The following is a 20490-nucleotide window of genomic DNA, read 5'->3' as shown; positions in this document are numbered from 1 at the left end:
AAGTGGGTGCATTCCCTTTGGTGCTTTTCTGTTCACAAACTCTATATTCTCTATCTAACCCTTTTCTAGATTCCGTTCCCTCTTCTTCATAACATGTGACTTCCCTTTTTCTCCTATGGACTTGTAGGTTAAAGTCCAAACAGCTGCCATGTGAACCACGTAAAAGTTGTTACTTTTATTTTACTTGCTATTAACAGGATGCTATTTATACAGTGACCCAGTTGTTGCTTTTAAAACTACCTTGGCCTCTTGAGCTGGGTACTTTCTGTTTGCCCCTTCAGATTGTCTTTTTTTTTTTTTTTTTCACTCTGTTCTGTATCCTGGTGGGCTGCCCTGTAAGAACTGGTTGGATTCAGCCAGTGCAGAGCATGGGAGGAGATGGGCCTGAGGGAAGAGAGTGAGGCTTGAGTATTTGTTCCCCTGGCTTCCAATTTTTTGGTTTGAGTCTTTAGCCAGGCAGCTCTCTGGACACAGCCCTTTGTCTCCTGGTACCAAGAACTGCTCATTCCCCTCACTCTTTTGAGTTTAGGGTGATAACATCTCCCATGCTTTGATTAGCCTTGAGGCACTGCACTATCCTTTGTGCTTTCTCTGGATCCTCCACTTAACCTTTGTAATCAGTTTGTGTTTTTAACTGTTCCCCAAGTACTCTATGTGAGTTTCCATCAACTTCCTACTGGGACTCTGATCCCCTTGCCAAGCAGGAAGGGAATCAGAACCTGGAAATTCCAACCCTCTAATCACAAGATTGGTTGGCTCCCCAGGCAGTCAGCCCCCATCCTTAGGTGCTTTCCAAAAGTCAACTTCTTAACCTAAAAAGACACCTTTAAGCTCTCATCATTGAGGAAATTGCAAGGGCTTTAGGTGCTTGGTGCCAGAAATGGGGATGGAGACAAAGACCAAGTAAGTATTTATCATAAATCACAGTCTCACAAAAGGCAAAATGCCACTTTATGTGTGTGAGGGTATGTATGTGTGGCTCTATGCTATGATACTGTATGAACACTGTTATAGGCAATAGATAAGCATCATCAAAACAGAGATATTAAACCAGATCACTGGCAATGGAAGGAGACCTTCATGTTTGAGGTGAAGCCAGAGAAACAAAATAGGTGGGAGAATTGGAGTACTTTTGCAATATTGCCTTGAGAGTAAAGAAAATATACAGAAAATACCAAGGATCATGGATCTATCATGCTGTGTGTTAGGGAGGAGAAACTGAAACACAGGTGAGAAAGCTGAAAAAAAAAAAGTGTTGTCTCATTCCAGTCATGTGTTAAAGATCCTAAACTATGTAACTTTGTGTATGAAATCAGCTGAGATTCTCAGGGAATTTGGGGTTGTATTCTAAAATTAGTGAGGTAAGTAAGCTGATAAAAGTTACTCAAAACAATATGACATGGCTTTTTTTTTTTTTCTTTAGGACAACACCCACACTGAGAGTTTGGACTTAATTGAGATAATTTTAGAAAAGCCTATTATTAGGGAAAAAGACAGTTATTTAAAGTTTTGGACTGTTATATAATCATTTAAGATGAAAATGGAAAATTAAATTCTGTTTTTCTAATACTGCAAGCTCATCCTTTTGGAATTGTGTGAAAGTTAAATGGGACAACTGGAACTGATGATGCCATCCTTGGATACCTATGATCTTGACTTAGAAGAGTCTCAGGACTGATCAATAGGTGCCAGGTATCACTCAGATAAAACTGTAGTATAGTTTTCCCTCAGTATCCTAGGGGTATTGGTTCCAGGATCCCCCTGATACCACAATCTGCTGATTACTCAAGTCCCTTGTATTCAATGAAGTTGTACTTGCATGTAATCTATATACATACTCCTATATACTTTTAATCATCTTAGAGTACTGGTATGGAGAAGGCAATGGCACCCCACTCCAGTACTCTTGCCTGGAAAATCCCACGGATGGAGGAGCCTAGTAGGCTTCAGTCCATGGGGTTGCTAAGAGTCGGACACGACTGAGTGACTTCGATTTCATTTTTCACTTCCATGCATTGGAGAAGGAAATGGCAACCCACTCCAGTGTTCTTGCCTGGAGAATCCCAGGGATGGGGGAGCCTGGTGGCTGCCGTCTATGGGGTCACACAGAGTCAGACACGACTGAAGTGACTTAGCATAGCATAGCATAGCAGAGTACTGGTAATGCCCAATACAATGTAGATGCTGTATAAATAGTTGCTGGTGTGTGGCAAATTCAAGTTTTGATCTTTGGAACTTTCTTGAATTTTTAAAAAAAACAAAAAATTTATTTTGGGCTGTACTTGGTCTTTGATGGTGCACTTGGGTTGTCTCTAGTTGTGGGAGTAGGGGCTTCTCATTGTGGTGGCTTCTTTGGTTGCAGTGCACAGGCTCTAGCCGAGCAGGCCTCAGTAATTGCTGCTTGAGGGCTCAGTGGTAGTTGCCTCACAGGCTCTAGAGTGTGGGCTCAGTAGTTGCGGCGTGCAGACTTAGTTGCTGTGGAATCTTCCTGGACCAGGGATTGAACCAGTGTCCTGTGCATTGCAAGGTGGATTCTTAGCCACTGGACCACCAGGGAAGTACTTGAATTTCTTTTTTTCCTGAACATTTTTGATCCAATGTTGGTTGAATTTGCAATGGAACCTGTGGGTACAAGGGCCAGCATTATATATAAGAACAATACAATTGCCTTGGTTTACTCTAACTCCTGGATTGGAATTGGTCTTATCATGTCATGGTCCTGACATGATATGCCTGCTATTGATTCAAATGTCACACTGGCACATCCCAGCTTGTGGGATTCTCTTTTAATGCTGAAGGGGTGACAGCAGGCTATTTTTGATTTAGATCCCTAGGATATGACAAGACCCTAAAAACTGTGATAAATTTCAAAACGATATGAAAGAAATCTATTATAGTTAACGTTTTACCAATATCTAATTGTGGCTTTAAATTTAAATCTGTTGACTAAATAAAGAGTATACCAAATTGGTAAAGAAGAAATAAACATGTCTTAAAATTTGGCATTCTTTCTGAAAAACAAGAATTGTAAAGGCTGAGAAATTGCTAATACATTTTCTCTTTTAAAATAGACATTAGATATAATTTTAAAAATTAAAGTGAGAAGTACAATTCAAATACCACATTAATTTGCATGTTTTCCTCGCTTCCCCAATATTTCACATATACAGTGGTGATATAGAGAGAATTATGTGTTTCTATAGTTTAATATCCTTCATCCTCAGCAGATTTTAATATGTATTTCTAAAGAACAGACATCATCACTTTTAAATATTTGAACAGAAAATTGCATAGGAGAAACACTTGATTGTTTGGACATTTTTATTCATGTATTATTGCAGATCTTTAACTTATCTTTCTGAGTTAGAAGTGTTAATATCCAGTGTTTCACAAGTTTCTGTCATTTTAGCAAATAACTAATAGAAGAAAGAACTCCCTATGTATGCTCTGAAAATGTGCAAGTTTCAATTCTTGAAAATTGTCTGCTGGTTAAGTACTATTAATGACTCAATAACAAAAAGACAGATCAGATCAGATCAGATCAGTCGCTCAGTCGTGTCCGACTCTTTGTGACCCCATGAATCGCAGCACGCCAGGCCTCCCTGTCCATCACCAACTTCCAGAGTTCACTGAGACTCACGCCCATCGAGTCAGTGATGCCATCCAGCCATCTCATCCTCTGTCGTCCCCTTCTCCTCCTGCCCCCAATCCCTCCCAGCATCAGAGTCTTTTCCAATGAGGCAACTCTTGGCATGAGGTGGCCAAGTACTGGAGTTTCAGCTTTAGCATCATTCTTTCCAAAGAAATCCCAGGGCTGATCTCCTTCAGAATGAACTGGTTGGATCTCCTTGCAGTCCAAGGGACTCTCAAGAGTCTTCTCCAGCACCACAGTTCAAAAGCATCAATTCTTCGGCGCTCAGCCTTCTTCACAGTCCAACTCTCACATCCATACATGACCACAGGAAAAACCATAGCCTTGACTAGACGAACCTTTGTTGGCAAAGTAATGTCTCTGCTTTTGAATATGCTATCTAGGTTGGTCATAACTTTCCTTCCAAGGAGTAAGCATCTTTTAATTTCATGGCTGCAGTCACCATCTGCAGTGATTTTGGAGCCCAGAAAAATAAAATCTGACACTGTTTCCACTGTTTCCCCATCTATTTCCCATGAAGTGATGGGACCAGAAAGACAACCTAATTAATAAATTGACAAAAGGTTTGAATTGACCTTTCTCCAAAGAAGATAAATATCTAACAAACACATGAAAACATGATCAATGTCATTAGTCATTAGGGAAATGCAGATCATTATAATCAGTATAATCATTAAAAAGAAGAAAAATGTTTTTGAAGATGCAGAGAATTTCAAATTCTCATACATTGTTGGTGGGATTGTAAATGCTATAGCCACTGTGGCAAACAGATTGTTCCTCAGTAAGGTAAATATAGAATTACCAAATGACCCAACAATTTCACTCTTAGGTATAGACACAAGGTAACTGAAAATAGGTATTCAAATAATAACCAGTATTTGAATTTTCATAGTAGCTCTTCACAGAGGAGCCTGGTTGGCTAGGCCATAGACTCCCAAGGAGTCGGACATGACTGAATAACTGAGCACAGACACAAGTGTTTCACTTTGCTGTACACCTGAAACTAACACAACACTGTAAATCAACTATACTATAGTAAAAAATTTAAAAATTGTCTAGTCATTGATTCAAATATTATCCTTCTTTTGAGTTGAATATGTATACTTATCCATTGTATATAATGGAAGAGACTTCACTGCTTTTCAAAATAATTTTTCTGTATTCAGATGAAATAATGCCCTTCTGCTGCTGCTGCTGCTGCTGCTAATTCGCTTTAATTGTGTCCGACTCTGTGAGACCCCACAGACGACAGCCTAACAGGCTCTTCTGTCCCTGGGAGTTTCCAGGCAAGAGTACTGGAGTGGGTTGCCAGTGCCTTCTCTGAATGCCCTTCTGAGTGAGTACCAAATAGCCATGAAAATGTGCATTGACATTGATTTCATGCCAAACATGTAAATCATGTGATTGGAATTCCTATAGACTTAAACTCAGTGAAGTCTCATGTGTTATCATACTAATGCTGTATTTCAAGTGACAGGTATGGAGTGAAGGTAGGGATCCAAGGCACAGGTTTTAGAGTTAAGTGGAATCATATTCTAGCTTTTCTAATACCAAATGTGGGACTTCAGCAAGGTAGCGTAATTTCTCAAATTTCAATTTCCTTACTAGTAGAAAATGAGGATAATACCTATTTTACTCTCATGATGTAAAAACTGAATGAGTATATATAAATGAAAAGTAGTTATCACTGGAGTCAGCATATAGTAAATGTTCAGTATGGTAACTCCTATTTTAAAAAGAACTTTTGTATTCCCCTCTTTTAAAAGAAAGATTTATTTATTTATTTTTGGCTGTGCTGGGTCTTCACTGCTACAAACGCTTTTCTCTAGTTGTTGAAAGCAGGGGCTACTCTCTAGTTGCCATGCTCGGGCTTCTCATTGTAGTGGTTTCTCTTGTTGCAAAGATCAGGCTATAGGCACCCTGGCTTCAGCAGTTCTGGCTCCTGGGCTTAGTTGCCCCAGAGCAGGATCTTATTGGACCAGGGATCCTCTGCATTGGTAGGCAGATTCAAAATCACTAGACCATCAGGGAAGTCCCAGTAACTGGTTTTAAGACAAGATTATATGTACTTTTTCTAATGCAATCCATTTATAAATTTTGTTAAGTACTCACCTTCAGTGGGAAGGAAGTCCAATCATCCTGCCTCAGCAGAATTCTGATTGGGAGGGTGTCTTTCGAGGTGCTGACTAGATTCTGGCACGGAGTGGTAATTCTGATTAAAAGAAGAAGTCATCAGTTAAAGCAGTCAGCCCCCTATTTCCACAGTTCTCCCCACCCCACCGCAGCTCTCCATGTGCTCTGCAATCTTTACAGCAGAGGACAGCGATCTAGCCTTTGGTAGAACCCGATTGCGTAGAACCCACGTGCGTCTCCTTATCAAACTCAATACAAGTAGGACGTGTTTCAGTGACAGAAAAAGAGGAGGTTATTTCTTATTCAAAGTTGATAAATAAAGAAAGCAGGAAGGAAGGGGAAAAAAAGGAAGGAAAAAAGAGAATGAACAATAAAGAAAGCTGGCCTTTTTTTTTTTTTTTTTTTAAACCACGCTCCAAATTACTAATTTCAAACTGGTCCGAGGATTCAAACTCCGGAGAATGCGGGTCACACTCACTTTGATACGCAGCCAACTGCATAAAGAAGTTGACATAAAAAAAGGAAATCATGACTCCTGCAAAACAGAAGACAAAGGTGCACAAGGGATCATAATTCCAATGGGAAACCTGCTCGATAGTCCCAGCTCAGCACAAGGCTTTCCACGTCTCCTAGACATCAGTCAGCTGGTTGTCAGCTGTACGTAAAGCAGTTTTGCTAAAGGGTGTGAAGAAAACATTTAAGTGTAAAACTTATTCCTTGATCCTCAAGGAGCTTACAACAGCGCTGGAGGGATTAGCCCTGTAACTGACACTCCAGGGCGGTCAATGAAACGTGACAAACGAGTTGGCAAGGGTCTTGAAGGCGGAGGAATTCACAGTTAGGGATCATTTGGGGCTAGGAGCTTGTCAAGAAAGGCTTTAAGAAGTGGGGTGTAAGCTAGACGCAAAGTAGCGGCGGGTAGGGTTTTAGATTGATGGGAAGTCGTGGCGTGGTGGATTGAATACTGACCAGGGCACTCAAGGGTGCGGTGCAGGCCGGGCCGGACTAACTCCTCCGGCCCAGGACGCGTGCGCTTCCAACGCTCGCGCCAGGCGCGCGGCCCGTGGGAAGCCAGCCAGGGCCCGCGAGCGCGAGACCCCGCGCGCCAAGGCGGGAAAAAGCTGGCGCATGCGCGGCTTGGGGCTTCGGGATCGCCAGGATGGGGAAGAGGAGGTGGAGTTTCCTAGAGGGAACTTGACCCGTTAGCAGCCGCGGCAATGGCGGCGCGGTCGCCGCCCTCACAGCTCCCTCCGCCCCCGGCGCGACACTTGGGACCCTGGTCCCCACGTGTTGGTCGGGGAGCGGTGGCACACGCAGTGCGCAGCGAGACCTCGGGTCTTGAGGGCGCAGCGCGGGAGGGCGTCGTGGACAAAAGCGATTTACCCTGGCTTGGCGAAGAAGGGTCAGAGGGCCAGCGAGGGCCAGCGGGGACAGCTCCGGCTCAGGCTCCCCTCCTCAGCGCGCCCATGGGGTCCATGCGGCTAGAGGGCATCTCGGTAGAGGAGGCGATGGTGACCCGGACGCAGCTGCTGGAGGAAGAGCTGAGCAGCGTAAAGGAGGAGCTGGCCCTGTGTCAGGTATCGAAGTGGCCGCCGGCCTTTCCCCTCCACAGCGGGGCTGGGGCCGCGTCCCTCTCCCTCTGCCTTCGTCTGTGTCGCTGCGCGGGTTTAGGACCCACCCACCTCTGCCCGGCGGCGCTGCGTCCCGGCTCCCACGCCCAGCCGGGCCCGCTGCTCGCTGCTGAGGGAGCCGGCCGCGCCCAGCTAGTCGACCTCTGGCTCCTGCCCTTCTCTGGACCTTGGCCGGGCAGGGACAGCCTCGGCTGTCCCCTGGTTTGGGTGGTTTGGTTGCCTTCACTTGGATCCCACCAAAACTAGCGGACGCACCCCACCGCCCTAAGCTCAAGTTCTCTGTTGTGACTGTAGTGGTACTTGGTGCAGTAGAGTGCAATCCCAGAGTTGAAATGTGGAACAGGAAAGTGGAAGCACTTATATTAAAACCCATCCATGAAGGAGCGTGTTTTTAATCATCAGATCCACACTTGCCCTTGTTCTTAAGTAAAACTGAAGTTTTTAAAACAGACCAATAATTTTTAGGGAGTCTCAGGCTGGGAATTTTCACACATAGTAGAGGATGCTAGATATTTATTAACCAACTATGTTAATCCCATATTTCTCTAGTGAGAAATGTTAATTTCATGTCATGTTGCCTGTGAAAAGCATATACTAAATCAATTACCTTAACATTACTTTCTGGTTATTTGTATAGTTTGTGAGTACCAAACGTGGCTTGAGTACTCACATTCTGGAAGTTTTGTATCCTTACCACCATCTCTTTTATGAGTTTACCAGAACCTTTGACAGGACTGGGTGACTAAATGTTGGGAATTTGCTCAACAGTAGATCTTTGAGTCACTCTGTCTTCAAGATAGAACCCATTAAGAAGTGCTAAACAGCAAGGTAACTATAAAATATCATAAGTTTAGATTAATAAAAATTCATAAATTTCATTCTCACAGTTTGTTCTACTTGATTCTGTTGTCCCTTTTGTAGGATTTTCCTGACTGGGTCAAGAATGTAAAACCAAAACAGTCTTGTTCAAACTGAAATGTTGTTTAATCACCAAGTTGTATCCAACTCTTTTGTGACATCTTGGACTGTAGCCCACGGGCTCCTCTGTCCATGGAATTCTCCAGGCAAAAATACTAGAGTGGGTTGCCATTTCCTTCTCGGAGGGATCTTCCCAACCCAGGATTGAACCCATGTCTCTTGTATCTCTTGCATTGCAGACAGATTCTTTACCACTGATCCACCTGGGAAGTGCTGAAGTTGAATATGTCTTTGTTTAAACAAATAGGGGAGTTATTATGTGACTTCTTCCTTTTCAATGTCTTATTTTCAATGTTCTGTGTCTATTCTTCAGTGGTTAAGGAGCATAGGGATAAATAAAAGACTTGTTTAGTTGCTAAATCACATCTAACTTTTTTGTGACTTCACGGACTGTTACCTCACCAGGCTCCTCTGTCCATGTGTTTTACCAGGCAAGAATACTGGAATGAATTGCCATTTCCTTCTCCAGGGGATCTTCCTGACCCAGGGATCGAACCCATCTCTCTTGTTTGGCAGGCAAATTCTTTACCACTGAGCCACCAGGGAAACCCACCCTTCATCTTGTTGTTCAGTGACTAAATTGTGTCTGACTCTGTGCGACCCTGTGGACTGCAGCAGGGCAGGCTCCCATGTCCTTTACTATCTCCTGGGTTTTGCTCAGGTTCATGGCCATTGGATTGATGATGCTATCTAACCATCTCATCCTCTGCCGATCCCCTTCCCTTTTGCTTTGCATCTTTCCCAGCAACAGGGTCTTTTCCAGTGAATTAGCTCTTCGCACCAGGTGGCCAAAGTATTGGAGCTTCAGCTGCAGCATCAGTCCTTCCAGTGAATATTCAGAGTTGATTTCCTTTAGGATTGATAGATTTGATCTCCTTGCAGTCCAAGGAACTCTCAAGAGTCTTCTCCAGCACCACAGTTTGAAAGCATCAGTTCTTCGGCCCTCAGCCTTCTTTATGGTTCAACTCTCACATCTGTACATGACGACTGGAAAAATCATAGTGTTGACTGTATGTACCTTTGTCGGCAAAGTAATGTCTCTGCTTTTTAATATGCTGTCTAGGTTTGTCATAGCTTTCCTTCTAAGGAGAAAACATCTTTTAATTTCATGGTTGCAGTCACTGTCTGCAGTGATCTTATAGCCCAAGAAAAGAAAATCTGTCACTGCTTCTGGTCCCCGCCCCCCATTTGCCATAAAGTGATGGAACCAGATCCCATGATCTTAGTTTTTTGAATGTTGAGTTTTAAGCCAGCTTTTTCATCTCCTCTTTCACCTTCATCAAGAAGCTCTTAACTTTAGGGTAAACATGTGAATCCATGATGAAGGCCTCTGTTACTTTGATGAGCCTTAATTTGAGATAGTTTGCCCATATCTTCTATACCTTTTCTCCCCCACCCCTTACTCCATATTTTCCATAGTTGTGTCCTTAGCTGGATAAGGAACTAATATATTTACTTTTGTGACTGCTTTAATTGAGAAATCAGTCTGTTGGAAATAGCCCAATGACCCTCTCTCCCAATCCATTCACTATTATATTCTTTAAAAATGTGGCTAGGCAGATGTAAGAATTGAGATGGTCATAGTTGGCCTAAAACAATGGTTCTTGAGATTTTTAGTATTGATACTTTTAGATGATCATAGGCATTTCAGTCAGAGAAGGCAATGGCACCCCACTCCAGTACTCTTGCCTGGAAAATCCCATTGATGGAGGAGCCTGGTAGGCTGCAGTCCATGGGGTCATGAAGAGTTGGACACGACTGAGCGACTTCACTTTCACTTTTCCCTTTCATGCATTGGAGAAGGAAATGGCAGCCCACTCCAGTGTTCTTGCCTGGAGAATCCCAGGGACAGAGGAGCCTGGTAGGAGGCCGTCTATGGGGTCGCACAGAGTCGGACACGACTGAAGCGACTTAGCAGCAGTAGGCATTTCAAAATGTGAGATGAAGTTGGCAGTATCCCATACCATAAAGTTTCAGTTAAGTCATACTCCTGCTCTTTGGGAAACTTGGAAAACATAATAATTGAATTGTTTTATAAAAGGCATTTAAGTAATTAAAGATTCATTTTCATAATTTTCAAATTAATTCTTCCACTTATTCAACTGGAAATCACAGAATCCAAGTATACATAGTATTAACCCTTTGTTTTCCATACTATCAACAATTGTACCCAAAATGAATTCATTTTATGTGTCACAATAATAGGAATATACACATTCACATACTATCATAAAGAACGTTTTACACTGTGTGTCACGAACACTGATATTTTCTTTTAAAATCTGTTATTTAAGAACATGTTGCTAGATTAATATACTAAATTCATTTCAAAACCGACTAATGAGTCAAATAGGCAGTTTGGGAAAAAGCACTCTGTTAATTAATTAGTCTCTGGTCATAAGTTGCAGCATCCTTTAAGTTGTTCTTTTCCCCACATTTAACTTCAGTTCAGTCGCACAGTTGTGTCCAAACTTTGCGACCCCATAAATTGCAGCACGCCAGTCCTCCCTGTCCATCACCAACTCCCGGAATTTACCCAAACTCATGTCCATTGAGTCGGTGATGCCATCTAACCATCTCATCCTCTGTCATCCCTTTCTCTTCCTGCCTTCAATCTTTCCCAACATCAGGGTCTTTTCAAATGAGTCAGCTCTTTGCATCAGGTGGCCAAAGTATTGGAGTTTCAGCTTCAACATCAGTCCTTCCAATGAACACCCAGGACTGATCTCCTTTCGGATGGACTGGTTGGATCTCCTTGCAGTCCAAGGGACTCTCAAGAGTCTTCTCCAATTCCACAGTTCAAAAGCATCAATTCTTCTGCACTCAGCTTTCTTTATAGTCCAACTCTCACATCCATACATGACTACTGGAAAAACCATAGCCTTGACTAGATGGACCTTTGTTGACAAAGTCATGTCTCTGCTTTTTAATATGCTGTCTAGATTGGTCATAACTTTCCTTCCAAAGAGTAAGTGTCTTTTAATTTCATGGCTGCAGTCACCATCTGTGGTGATCTTGGAGCCCAGAAAAATAAAATCAGCCACTGTTTCCACTGTTTTCCCATCTATTTACCATGAAGTGATAGGACTGGATGCCATGATCTTAGTTTTCTGAATGTTAATATTTAAGCCAACTTTTCATTCTCCTCTTTCACTTTCATCAACAGGCTCTTTAGTTCCTCTTCACTTTCTGCCATAAGGGTGGTGTCATCTGCATATCTGAGGTTATTGATATTTCTCCTGGCAATCTTGATTCCAGCTTGTGCTTCTTCCAGCCCAGCGTTTCTCATAATGTACTCTGCATATAAGTTAAATAAGCAGGGTGACAATATACAGCCTTGATGTACTCCTTTTCCTATTTGGAACCAGTCTGTTGTTCCATGTCCAGTTCTAACTGTTGTTTCCTGACCTGCATACAGATTTCTCAAGAGGCGGGTCAGGTGGTCTGGTTTTCCCATCTCTTGAAGAATTTTCTACCGTTTATTGTGATCCACACAGTCAAAGGCTTTGGCATAGTCAAAAAAACAGAAATAGATGTTTTTCTGGAACTCTCTTGCTTTTCCCATGATCCAGCGGATGTTGGCAATTTGATCTCTGGTTCCTCTGCGTTTTCTAAATCCAGCTTGAACATCTGGAAGTTCATGGTTCTTGTATTGATGAAGCCTGGCTTGGAGAATTTTGAGCATTACTTTACTACCTTGTAAGATGAGTGCAATTGTGCAGTAGTTTGAGCATTCTTTGGCATTGCCTTTCTTTGGGATTGGAATGAAAACTAACCTTTTCCAGTCCTGTGGCCACTGTTGTTTTCCAAATTTGCTGGCATATTGAGTGCAGCACTTTCACAGCATCATGTTTCAGAATTTTAAATAGCTCAACTGGAATTCCATCACCTCCCCTAGCTTTGTTCGTAGTGATGCTCTCTAAGGCCCACTTGACTTCGCATTCCAGGATGTCTGGCTGTAGGTGAGTGATCACACCATCATGATTATCTGAGTCATGAAGATCTTTTTTGCATAGTTCTTCTGTGTATTCTTGCTACCTCTTGTGAATATCTTCTTCTGTTAGGTCCCTACCATTTCTGTCCTTTATTGAGCCCATCTTCGCATGAAATGTTCCCTTGTATGTCTAATTTTTTTGAAGAGATCTCTAGTCTTTCCCATTCTATTGTTTTCCTCTATTTCTTTGCATTGATCACGAGGAAGGCTTTCTTATCTCTTCTTGCTGTTCTTTGGAACTCTGCATTCAAATGGGTATATCTTTCCTTTTCTCCTTTGCTTTTCACTTCTCTTCTTTTCACAGCTATTTGTAAGGCCTCCTCAGACAGCCATTTTACTTTTTTGCATTTATTTTTCTTAGGGATGGTCTTGATCCCTGTCTCCTATACAATGTCACGAACCTCCGTCCATAGTTCATCAGGCACTCTTATCATATCTAGTCCATTAAATCTATTTCTCACATCCACTGTGTATTCATAAGGGATTTGATTTAGGTCATACCTGAATGGTCTAGTGGTTTTTGCCACTTTCTTCAATTTAAGTCTGAACATTTAACTTAAAGGAATTCCATTATATATACTTGGTGAAGAGAAAGAAAGTGATTCCATGTACTGTTTCAGTCCATCGGAATGATTCAGAATTAAGCATGCAACTCTGCTCCAAGTGTTTCTCTTAATATGAATATCTCATCTTACTCTATGTGATTGTGATATTTCAACTTTTTTTCATATGGTCCCAGATTAGCAAGCAACATACATACACTTCCCTGGTGGCTCAGATGGTAAAAGCGTCTGCCTACAATGCAGGAGACCAGGGTTCGATCCCTGGGCGGGAAGGTCCCCTGGAGAAGGAAATGGCAACCACTACAGTACTCTTGCCTGGAAAATCTCATGGACTGTGGAGCCTGGTAGGCTACAGTCCATGGCGTTGCACAGAGTCGGACATGGTTGAGCGACTTCACTTTCACAATACATACACTTAGCTGAAGAAAAAGTGATTAATTGTGGGAAGAAAATTTATGGTACCACAGTTTGAGAGCATCAGTTCTTTGGTGCTCAGCCTTCTTTATGGTCCAACTCTCACATCCATAGATGACTACTGGAAAAACCATAGCTTTGACTATACAGATGTTTGTTGGCAAAGTAATGTCTCTGCTTTTGGATATGCTATTTAGGTTTGTCATAGCTTTTCTTCCAAGGGATAAGTGTCTTTTAATTTCTTGGCTACGGTCACCATCAGCAGTGATTTTGCAGCCCAAGAAAATATAGTCTGTCATTGTTTCCATTGTATTCCCATCTATTTGCCATGAAATTACGGGACTGAATGCCATGATCTTAGTTTTTTGAATGTTGAGTTTTAAGCCAGCTTTTTCACTCTTCTCTTTCACCCTCATCAGGAGGCTTTTCAGTTCCTTTTTTCTTTTTTCCATTAGGGTATCATTTCCATATCTGAGGTTGTTGATGTTTCTGCCTGCAGTCTTGATTCCAGCTTGTGATTCATCCAGCCTGGTATTTCACATGATGTACTCTGCATAGAAGTTAAATAAACAGGGTGATAGTATACAGCCTTGTCATACTCCTTTCTCAATTTTGAACCACTCAGTTTTTCCGTGTCTGGTTTTAAAAGCTGCTTCTTGACCTGCATACAGATTTCTCAGGAGAAAAGGTGGTCTGGTATTCCTGTCTCTTTAAGAATATTTCACAGTTTGTTGTGATCCACAAAGTCAAAGGCTTTAACATAGTCAGTGAAGTAGAAGTAGATGTTTTTCTGGAATTCCCTTGCTTTCTGTACCATCCAGTGAATGTTGGCAACTTGATCTCTGGTTCCTATGCCTTTTTGAAACCCAGCTGGTATATCTGAAACTTGTCTGTTCACATACTGCTGAACCTAGCTGGGAGTATTTTGGGCATAACCTTACTAGCATGTGGAATGAACACAATTGTATGGTATTTGAACATTCTTTGGCCTTGCTCTCTTTTGAACTGGAGTGAAAACACCTTTTCCAGTCCTGTGGCCACTGTTTAGTTTCCCAAATTTGCTGACATATTGAATGCAGCACTTTTAACACCATCATCTTTTAGGATTTTAAATACCTCAGTTGGATTTCTTGCATTCCTGTGTCTACATTGGAAGACCTAAGTCAATTTAAAATTTTCAATGACACTTACATTTCATTGGCAGAATTCAGTCACAGAGCCCATAGGTAAGAGAGGCCAGTCTTTTAGTTGACAGCAAAGAGCTAAAATGATTTCTGTCACTAAGAGGAAGGGGAGAATGGATGATGGAGACAGAAATGTATACCATACAAGTAATCCCAAACAAATAAACAACCAGCAAATATAGTATTATAAAATGAAATGTGATTTTAAAAGCCATTAAACAGGCTAAGCAGTTATGAGAGACTTATGGGTTTTGGTGTCTGTAGGGAAGACTTTCTTGAAGAGGTAACATTTAAACAATGTCTTGAGTGAAGTAAAGTAATAATGTACATGAAAATCTGATAGATGTTATATGTACGAAGGACCTGGTACTGCAGAGCAAGAAGGTTCTTGTGAATAAGAGTGACAGGTGAGGTTGGAGAGGTATATATAGGGCCAGATGGTATGGGATCATGTGGCTTTGATAGAATCTGGATTGTTTTCCTAATGTAACAAATCTATTAGAAGATTTTTAGTTGTCAGGAGCCCATGGGGCTCTTGTAGAGAACTAGGCAAGAAGTGGAGTTGACTTACACTAGGATGATGGTGGTGAAGTATTTAGAATTGGGATATATTTTGTAGGTAAGTCTAATAGGATTTACTAATGGTTTGGATATGAAATGTGAAGAAACAGAGCAACCGAGATTTACTCCAGATCTTAAGTCTTTGAACACTGAGTAGGTGGTGGGGTCATTTTCTGAGAGGCAGAGAGAGCAGGTTTGTGAGAGAATAGGAAGTCAAGAACTTTATTTTGGATAGATTAAATTTGAGGTGCCTATTAACATTTCTCAATATCGAGGACCTTGAAAAATGATTTTAGCATTATGGTGGGGAGGGAAATCTGACTGGGGAGGTTACAGAGTGAATGGGGATGAGGAAGAAGAGACAGTTGATTGTAGGCAACACTTTTAAGGAATTTTGCTGAAAAGGGCAGCTGAAAGGTGGATCAATAGCTAGAGGACAATCTAATTTTGGAAAAAATTTACCTTGATATTCAGCATTTCAATGTTTGCACCTTTAAGTGTGGGTTACAGGTGTAAGAAATTTTTAAAATTAAGCTTTCCTATTCTACTTTTCAAGAATCTGTTTTATTGTTAAAGAACTAGGGGTCAAGTAATAATGTTTTTAAATTTTTTAATTTAAGGCAGTATCTTACCTTCTTTGCTATAGCTACAAAGCAATGCATTTAAAATGTTTTTTATTTCTTCAAGGCTGATAAAGAATTCGTATGGTCTTTGTGGAAACGCCTCCAGGTGACAAATCCAGATGTCACACAAGCAGTCAGTTTGGTTGTGGAAAGGTGAGGTACTAAGTTATTTTCCTATTGGTATTTAGTTTATCGAATTTGTTTCTTTTCATTATTAAAATTAACACTTAGCATTAATCTCCTGAAAGGATTCATTTGATTTCCAGAGGAAAGTTGAGCATGATTTTATAGTTATTTGACTTATTTCAAGGTGTGTCAATATGCTAAGTACAGCTAAGCCTTATCTTCTGCTCATATTCTGACATATTTGGGGAGTTTGCAGGTAAGAGATACAACTATGACCTACACACTGTGTATGTGCGTGTATGTGCAGGTGTGTTTTGAGCTTTTTCTGCTCCACTTTAAAAATTCGAGAAGTTCCTGTTGTTTGGCTTCAGAGACTGCCCCTGTAGATACATTCCTAGACATGATCTTTACTAGACATGGCTCAGTTTTTTTCCCCATAAGATAATTGGAGTGTGTACTTGAGAGCCTGAGATGACCTTGCCAGAATAGAGTAAGTGTTCTGGAATAGGTTGAGAGATTTCACTCAGCACTCTGTATTACTCTGTAGGGGATGCCCAGTCATTTAACTATAGATTATTGGGCCTCTCCTTGGTCATTAGAAACAGTGGAGTGATGCTGGGTACTCTTTATCAAACATTTGGTATACAGTAGTCCCATGACACTTACATAGCAATTAAAACACTTGCTTTCCTATTAAATGGATTTCATTACATTTTGTAAATGAGAAGCTAAGCATATGGTTGCCTTTTCCTTTTTCTTTATTGGAGTTATGATTATATAATCTGAATATCATTTTATGATAACTTGAACTATATTCACCTTTAGAGTTTCTAGCCCTGGGATCATTCTAATATTGTCTGGAATTTGACTTTGAAAAATCTGTGATACATGCCTATGTCTAATTTTAGCATTCCTGATTATTGTGAACTTTTAAATAGTTTCTTCTCATGGTCCTGTATGTCTAATTCATCAGTTTTTCCCTTTGGATGATCAGAATTAAGTCTTTTGTTGAAGTACCTTTGTTAGTTCCTCAATCTTTCTTGAAATTAACTGTGATTCCTCTCAGTTTCTCTGTTTTTTAGTAGAATAGACCTTTAGAAGATACATTCTTGGGATTTCTTTTGTCATTTCTATAATTCTTTCATTATCCTTCTCTCCTTTTATTTGTATATATATTTTTACAACTTTCTAAAGCTGTTCTCAATTTACCCTTTATTCTTGGTTGAGACAGAAACAATAAAATAATTTAAGGCCATTTTTATTGTTCTTTAAGATTTTTATTTTTCACATTTTATAATATATATAATATATGGTCACATAAAAGTGTATCAAGAATTTATAAATAAATACATATATATGTTTTGGGGTGAGTACTCAGAAGCCTTTTGCTCATAATGTAGGTAATGGGAAATTTTGGAGGTTTTTGCTTTACAGCCATGATCTTCAGAACTTTATATTTGGAGAATTTATTAAAATGCAGATGTTCAAGCTGGATTTAGCAAAGGCAGAGGAACCAGAGATCAAATTGCCAACATCTGCTGGATCATTAAAAAAGCAAGAGAATTCCAGGAAAACATATACTTCTACTTTATTTGGCTACTGTGCCAAAGCCTTTGACTATATGGATCACAACAAACTGTGGAAAATTCTTTAAGAGATGGGAATACCAAACCACCTTACCTGCCTCCTGAGAAATCTGTATGCAGGTAGAGAAGCAACACTTAGAACTGTACATGAAACAGCAGATTGGTTCCAAATCAGGAAAGGAGTATGTCAAGGCTATATATTGTCATCCTGCTTATTTAACTTATATACAAAGTACATCATGTGAAATGCTGGGCTGGATGTAGCACAAGCTGGAATCAAAATTGCTGGGAGAAATATCAATAACCTCAGATATGCAGATGACACCACCCTTATGGCAGAAAGCGAAGAAGAACTAAAGAGCCTTTTGATTAAAGTAAAAGAAGTGAGTGAAAAAGTTGGTTTAAAACTCAACATTCAGAAAACTAAGATCATGGCATCCAGTCCCATCACTTCATGGCAAATAGATGGGGAAACAATGGAAACAGTGACAGACTTTATTTTTGGGGGCTCCAAAATCACTGGAGACGGTGACTGCAGCCATGAAATTAAAAGACACTTGCTCCTTGGAAGAAAAGCTATGACAAACCTAGATAGCATATTAAAAAGCAGAGATATTCCTTTGCCAAAAAAGGTCTGTCTAGTCAAAGCTATGGTTTTTCCAGTCGTCGTGTATAGATGTGAGAGTTGGACTGGAAAGAAAGCTGAGCACCAAAGAATTGATGCTTTTGAACTGTGGAGTTGGAGAAGACTCTTGAGTGTCCCTTGGACTGCAGGAAATCCAACCAGTCCATCCTAAAGGAGTTCAGTTCTGAATATTTATTGGAAGTACTGATGCTGGAGCTGAAGCTCCAATACTTTGGCCACCTGATGCAAAGAACTGACTCATTTGAAAAGGCCCTGATACTGGGAAAGATTGAAAGCGGGAGGAAAAGGGGATGACAGAGGATTAGATGGTTGGATGGCATCAGTGACTCCATCGACATGAGTTTGAGTAAGCTCTAGGAGTTGATGATGGACAAGGAAGCCTGGCATGCCACAGTCCATGGGGTCGCAAAGAGCTGGACATGACTGAGTGACTGAATTGAACTGATTAAAATGGAAGAGGAGACCCAGGAGTCTTTAAGCTTTCCAGGTAATTCTGATGTCCATAGATCATATGATTAGATACCTTGGAATTCAAATTGACCTTTAAAATTGGCAACCTGTAATTTGCATTTCTAATTTTATAATTACGTAAATATTTCTTTCCTTGAGAACCATGTAACATGTTTGGACTTGATATAGGAAATAATATGATTAAAGAAAGAATATTCTAAGTATTAATGTCAAATAGAATTTCTTTTTTATAGTTCATTAATTAGCCAAATTTTGCTACATTCAAGTCATTTTATATTTGTGCCTTGGTCTTCCTAGACAACATTTTTTTCCCTGGTATTTCTAATTGCTTTTCTTTTCTAGTGTTTCTTACCATAAAGAATGTCAGTGTTCAAACATTTAAATGGTGGGCTGAAGACATTCTTCCTTGGGCCCTTGGTTTATGGTATGAATTTTGGCCAGGTGGTTTTTAAACCTACTCATAGCTGTGATCTAGGATTTCTTTTTATTGCACTCCTGAACTAGTTCCAGAGTTTCTAGAATCCCACATCTTTTTTCTTTTGTTGAATTATATTTTTGAAGTTTTTTTTCTCAGGAGGGATGCATAAGTGGTTCATTTTCTGACTCCTTATATGCCCAAAATGTCATTCTTTTGTACTTGTGTTTGATTAATACTTTAGCTGAACATAAATTTTAAGTCCATCTAATTTCCCTCAGATTTTTTTAAAGTATAGCAGTGGTGTTATCAAGTGTATTTGTGATCCCAGTGCAAGTGAGATTGTTATTTCTTTCTAGGTAGCTTGCTTGAAGTTTTTAGGATTCTCTCTCTCTATTTTCAGAGAAGGCAATGGCATCCCACTCCAGTACTCTTGCCTGGAAAATCCCATGGACGGAGGAGCCTGGAAGGCCGCAGTCCCTGGGGTCGCTGAGGGTTGGGCACGACTGAGCGACTTCACTTTCACTTTTCACTTTCCTGCATTGGAGAAGGAAATGGCAACCCACTCCAGTGTTCTTGCCTGGAGAATCCCAGGGACAGGGGAGCCTGGTGGGTTGCCGTCTATGGGGTCGCACAGAGTCAGACACGACTGAAGTGACTTAGCAGCTTAGCAGCTATATATTTTAAAATTTCAGCATTGTTTATTAATTTGAACCTTTTAAAAATTCAGAATCTCAGCCTTTGTGGGGTTCTTTCAACATCAAGACTTAAGATTTTATTTTAATTGAAGAAAAATATGATTCTTATATTTTCCTCCTTGTCTGTTCTTCACACTCTTAGAGGTTGGACCTTCTGGACTTGGCCTTCTTTTCTATCTTATTTTCTGTCTTTTAATTTTATCTCCTGAGTGGTTTTATTATGTTTTATTGCATCAATATATAGATGTTTTTTAATTTTAGAAGTCAAATTTTTATTTCTAACGTTTTTCTTATTTGGTTTTTACTTTTTCATAAGTCTTCTTTAAAAGAATGACTTTTTAATCTTTTTGATTATAATTTTTAAGTTCTTTTCTGTTTCTGACATTATCTTTGTTTCCTGTTGGTTAACTTTTATCCCTACTTTTTTACTTTAATGCTGATGGTTTCCTTCAAGTGTATGATGGTTCTTTACTGTCATATTTTTTGTGTGAAAGTGTAAATTGCATAATGTAGAAATGTTGCTTTTAATGAATTTGCATTTTTCTATATTTGTTTACCAAAATGTTTCTCCTCTGAATGAGAGGATTGACTGTGGATATTGTGTAAGAGAAGGGAGCGGACTATCAACAAGCTTTCCTGAGGGATGTATGGCAAATGGGCTTCACTATACAGAATGAAAAGTAGACTCTTAAATCTTTCCCTTTTCTGATTGTATTGTTTGTCCCAGAAACCATAGTGGGGACCTTTTTCAGGAACATGGTTCTTTTGGGTAGTCTTGGGCCATTTATTGTAGGCAAATATTGCAGGTAGCTCTT

At 40.3% G+C, this 20490-nt stretch overlaps 1 protein-coding gene and 1 long non-coding RNA gene across 6 annotated transcripts in view; one reads left to right on the top strand and one right to left on the bottom strand.

The window, feature by feature from the left end:
• Positions 1 to 262: 262 nt before the first annotated feature.
• On the bottom strand, positions 263 to 7303 carry LOC139184536 (uncharacterized). Its single transcript, XR_011568025.1, has 3 exons — positions 7169 to 7303; positions 5765 to 5864; positions 263 to 2622 (listed from the first exon to the last, which is right to left on the bottom strand). It is a non-coding gene; the product is annotated as an uncharacterized lncRNA (long non-coding RNA).
• CNTLN (centlein) overlaps positions 6946 to 20490 on the top strand; it is a 352381-nt gene continuing 338836 nt past the window's right edge. For 2 of the 5 annotated variants that reach the window (XM_070794501.1, XM_070794502.1), the window contains exons 1-2: positions 6946 to 7362; positions 15798 to 15886. In XM_070794501.1, coding sequence (XP_070650602.1) covers positions 7003 to 7362; positions 15798 to 15886 — 449 coding nt within the window. In that variant the 5' untranslated portion in view covers positions 6946 to 7002. Of the gene's footprint in view, positions 7363 to 15797; positions 15887 to 17524; positions 18579 to 20490 lie in introns of those variants that run through there. The other 3 variants (XM_070794499.1, XM_019965900.2, XM_070794503.1) reach the window with 3 other exon arrangements.

The sequence above is a fragment of the Bos indicus genome, chromosome 8 (assembly GCF_029378745.1).
Source record: "Bos indicus isolate NIAB-ARS_2022 breed Sahiwal x Tharparkar chromosome 8, NIAB-ARS_B.indTharparkar_mat_pri_1.0, whole genome shotgun sequence".
In the NCBI taxonomy this organism is placed as follows: domain Eukaryota; kingdom Metazoa; phylum Chordata; class Mammalia; order Artiodactyla; family Bovidae; genus Bos; species Bos indicus.
The sequence above is the reverse complement of the archived record's forward strand: the minus strand, read 5'-3'. Positions and strand labels throughout refer to the sequence as shown.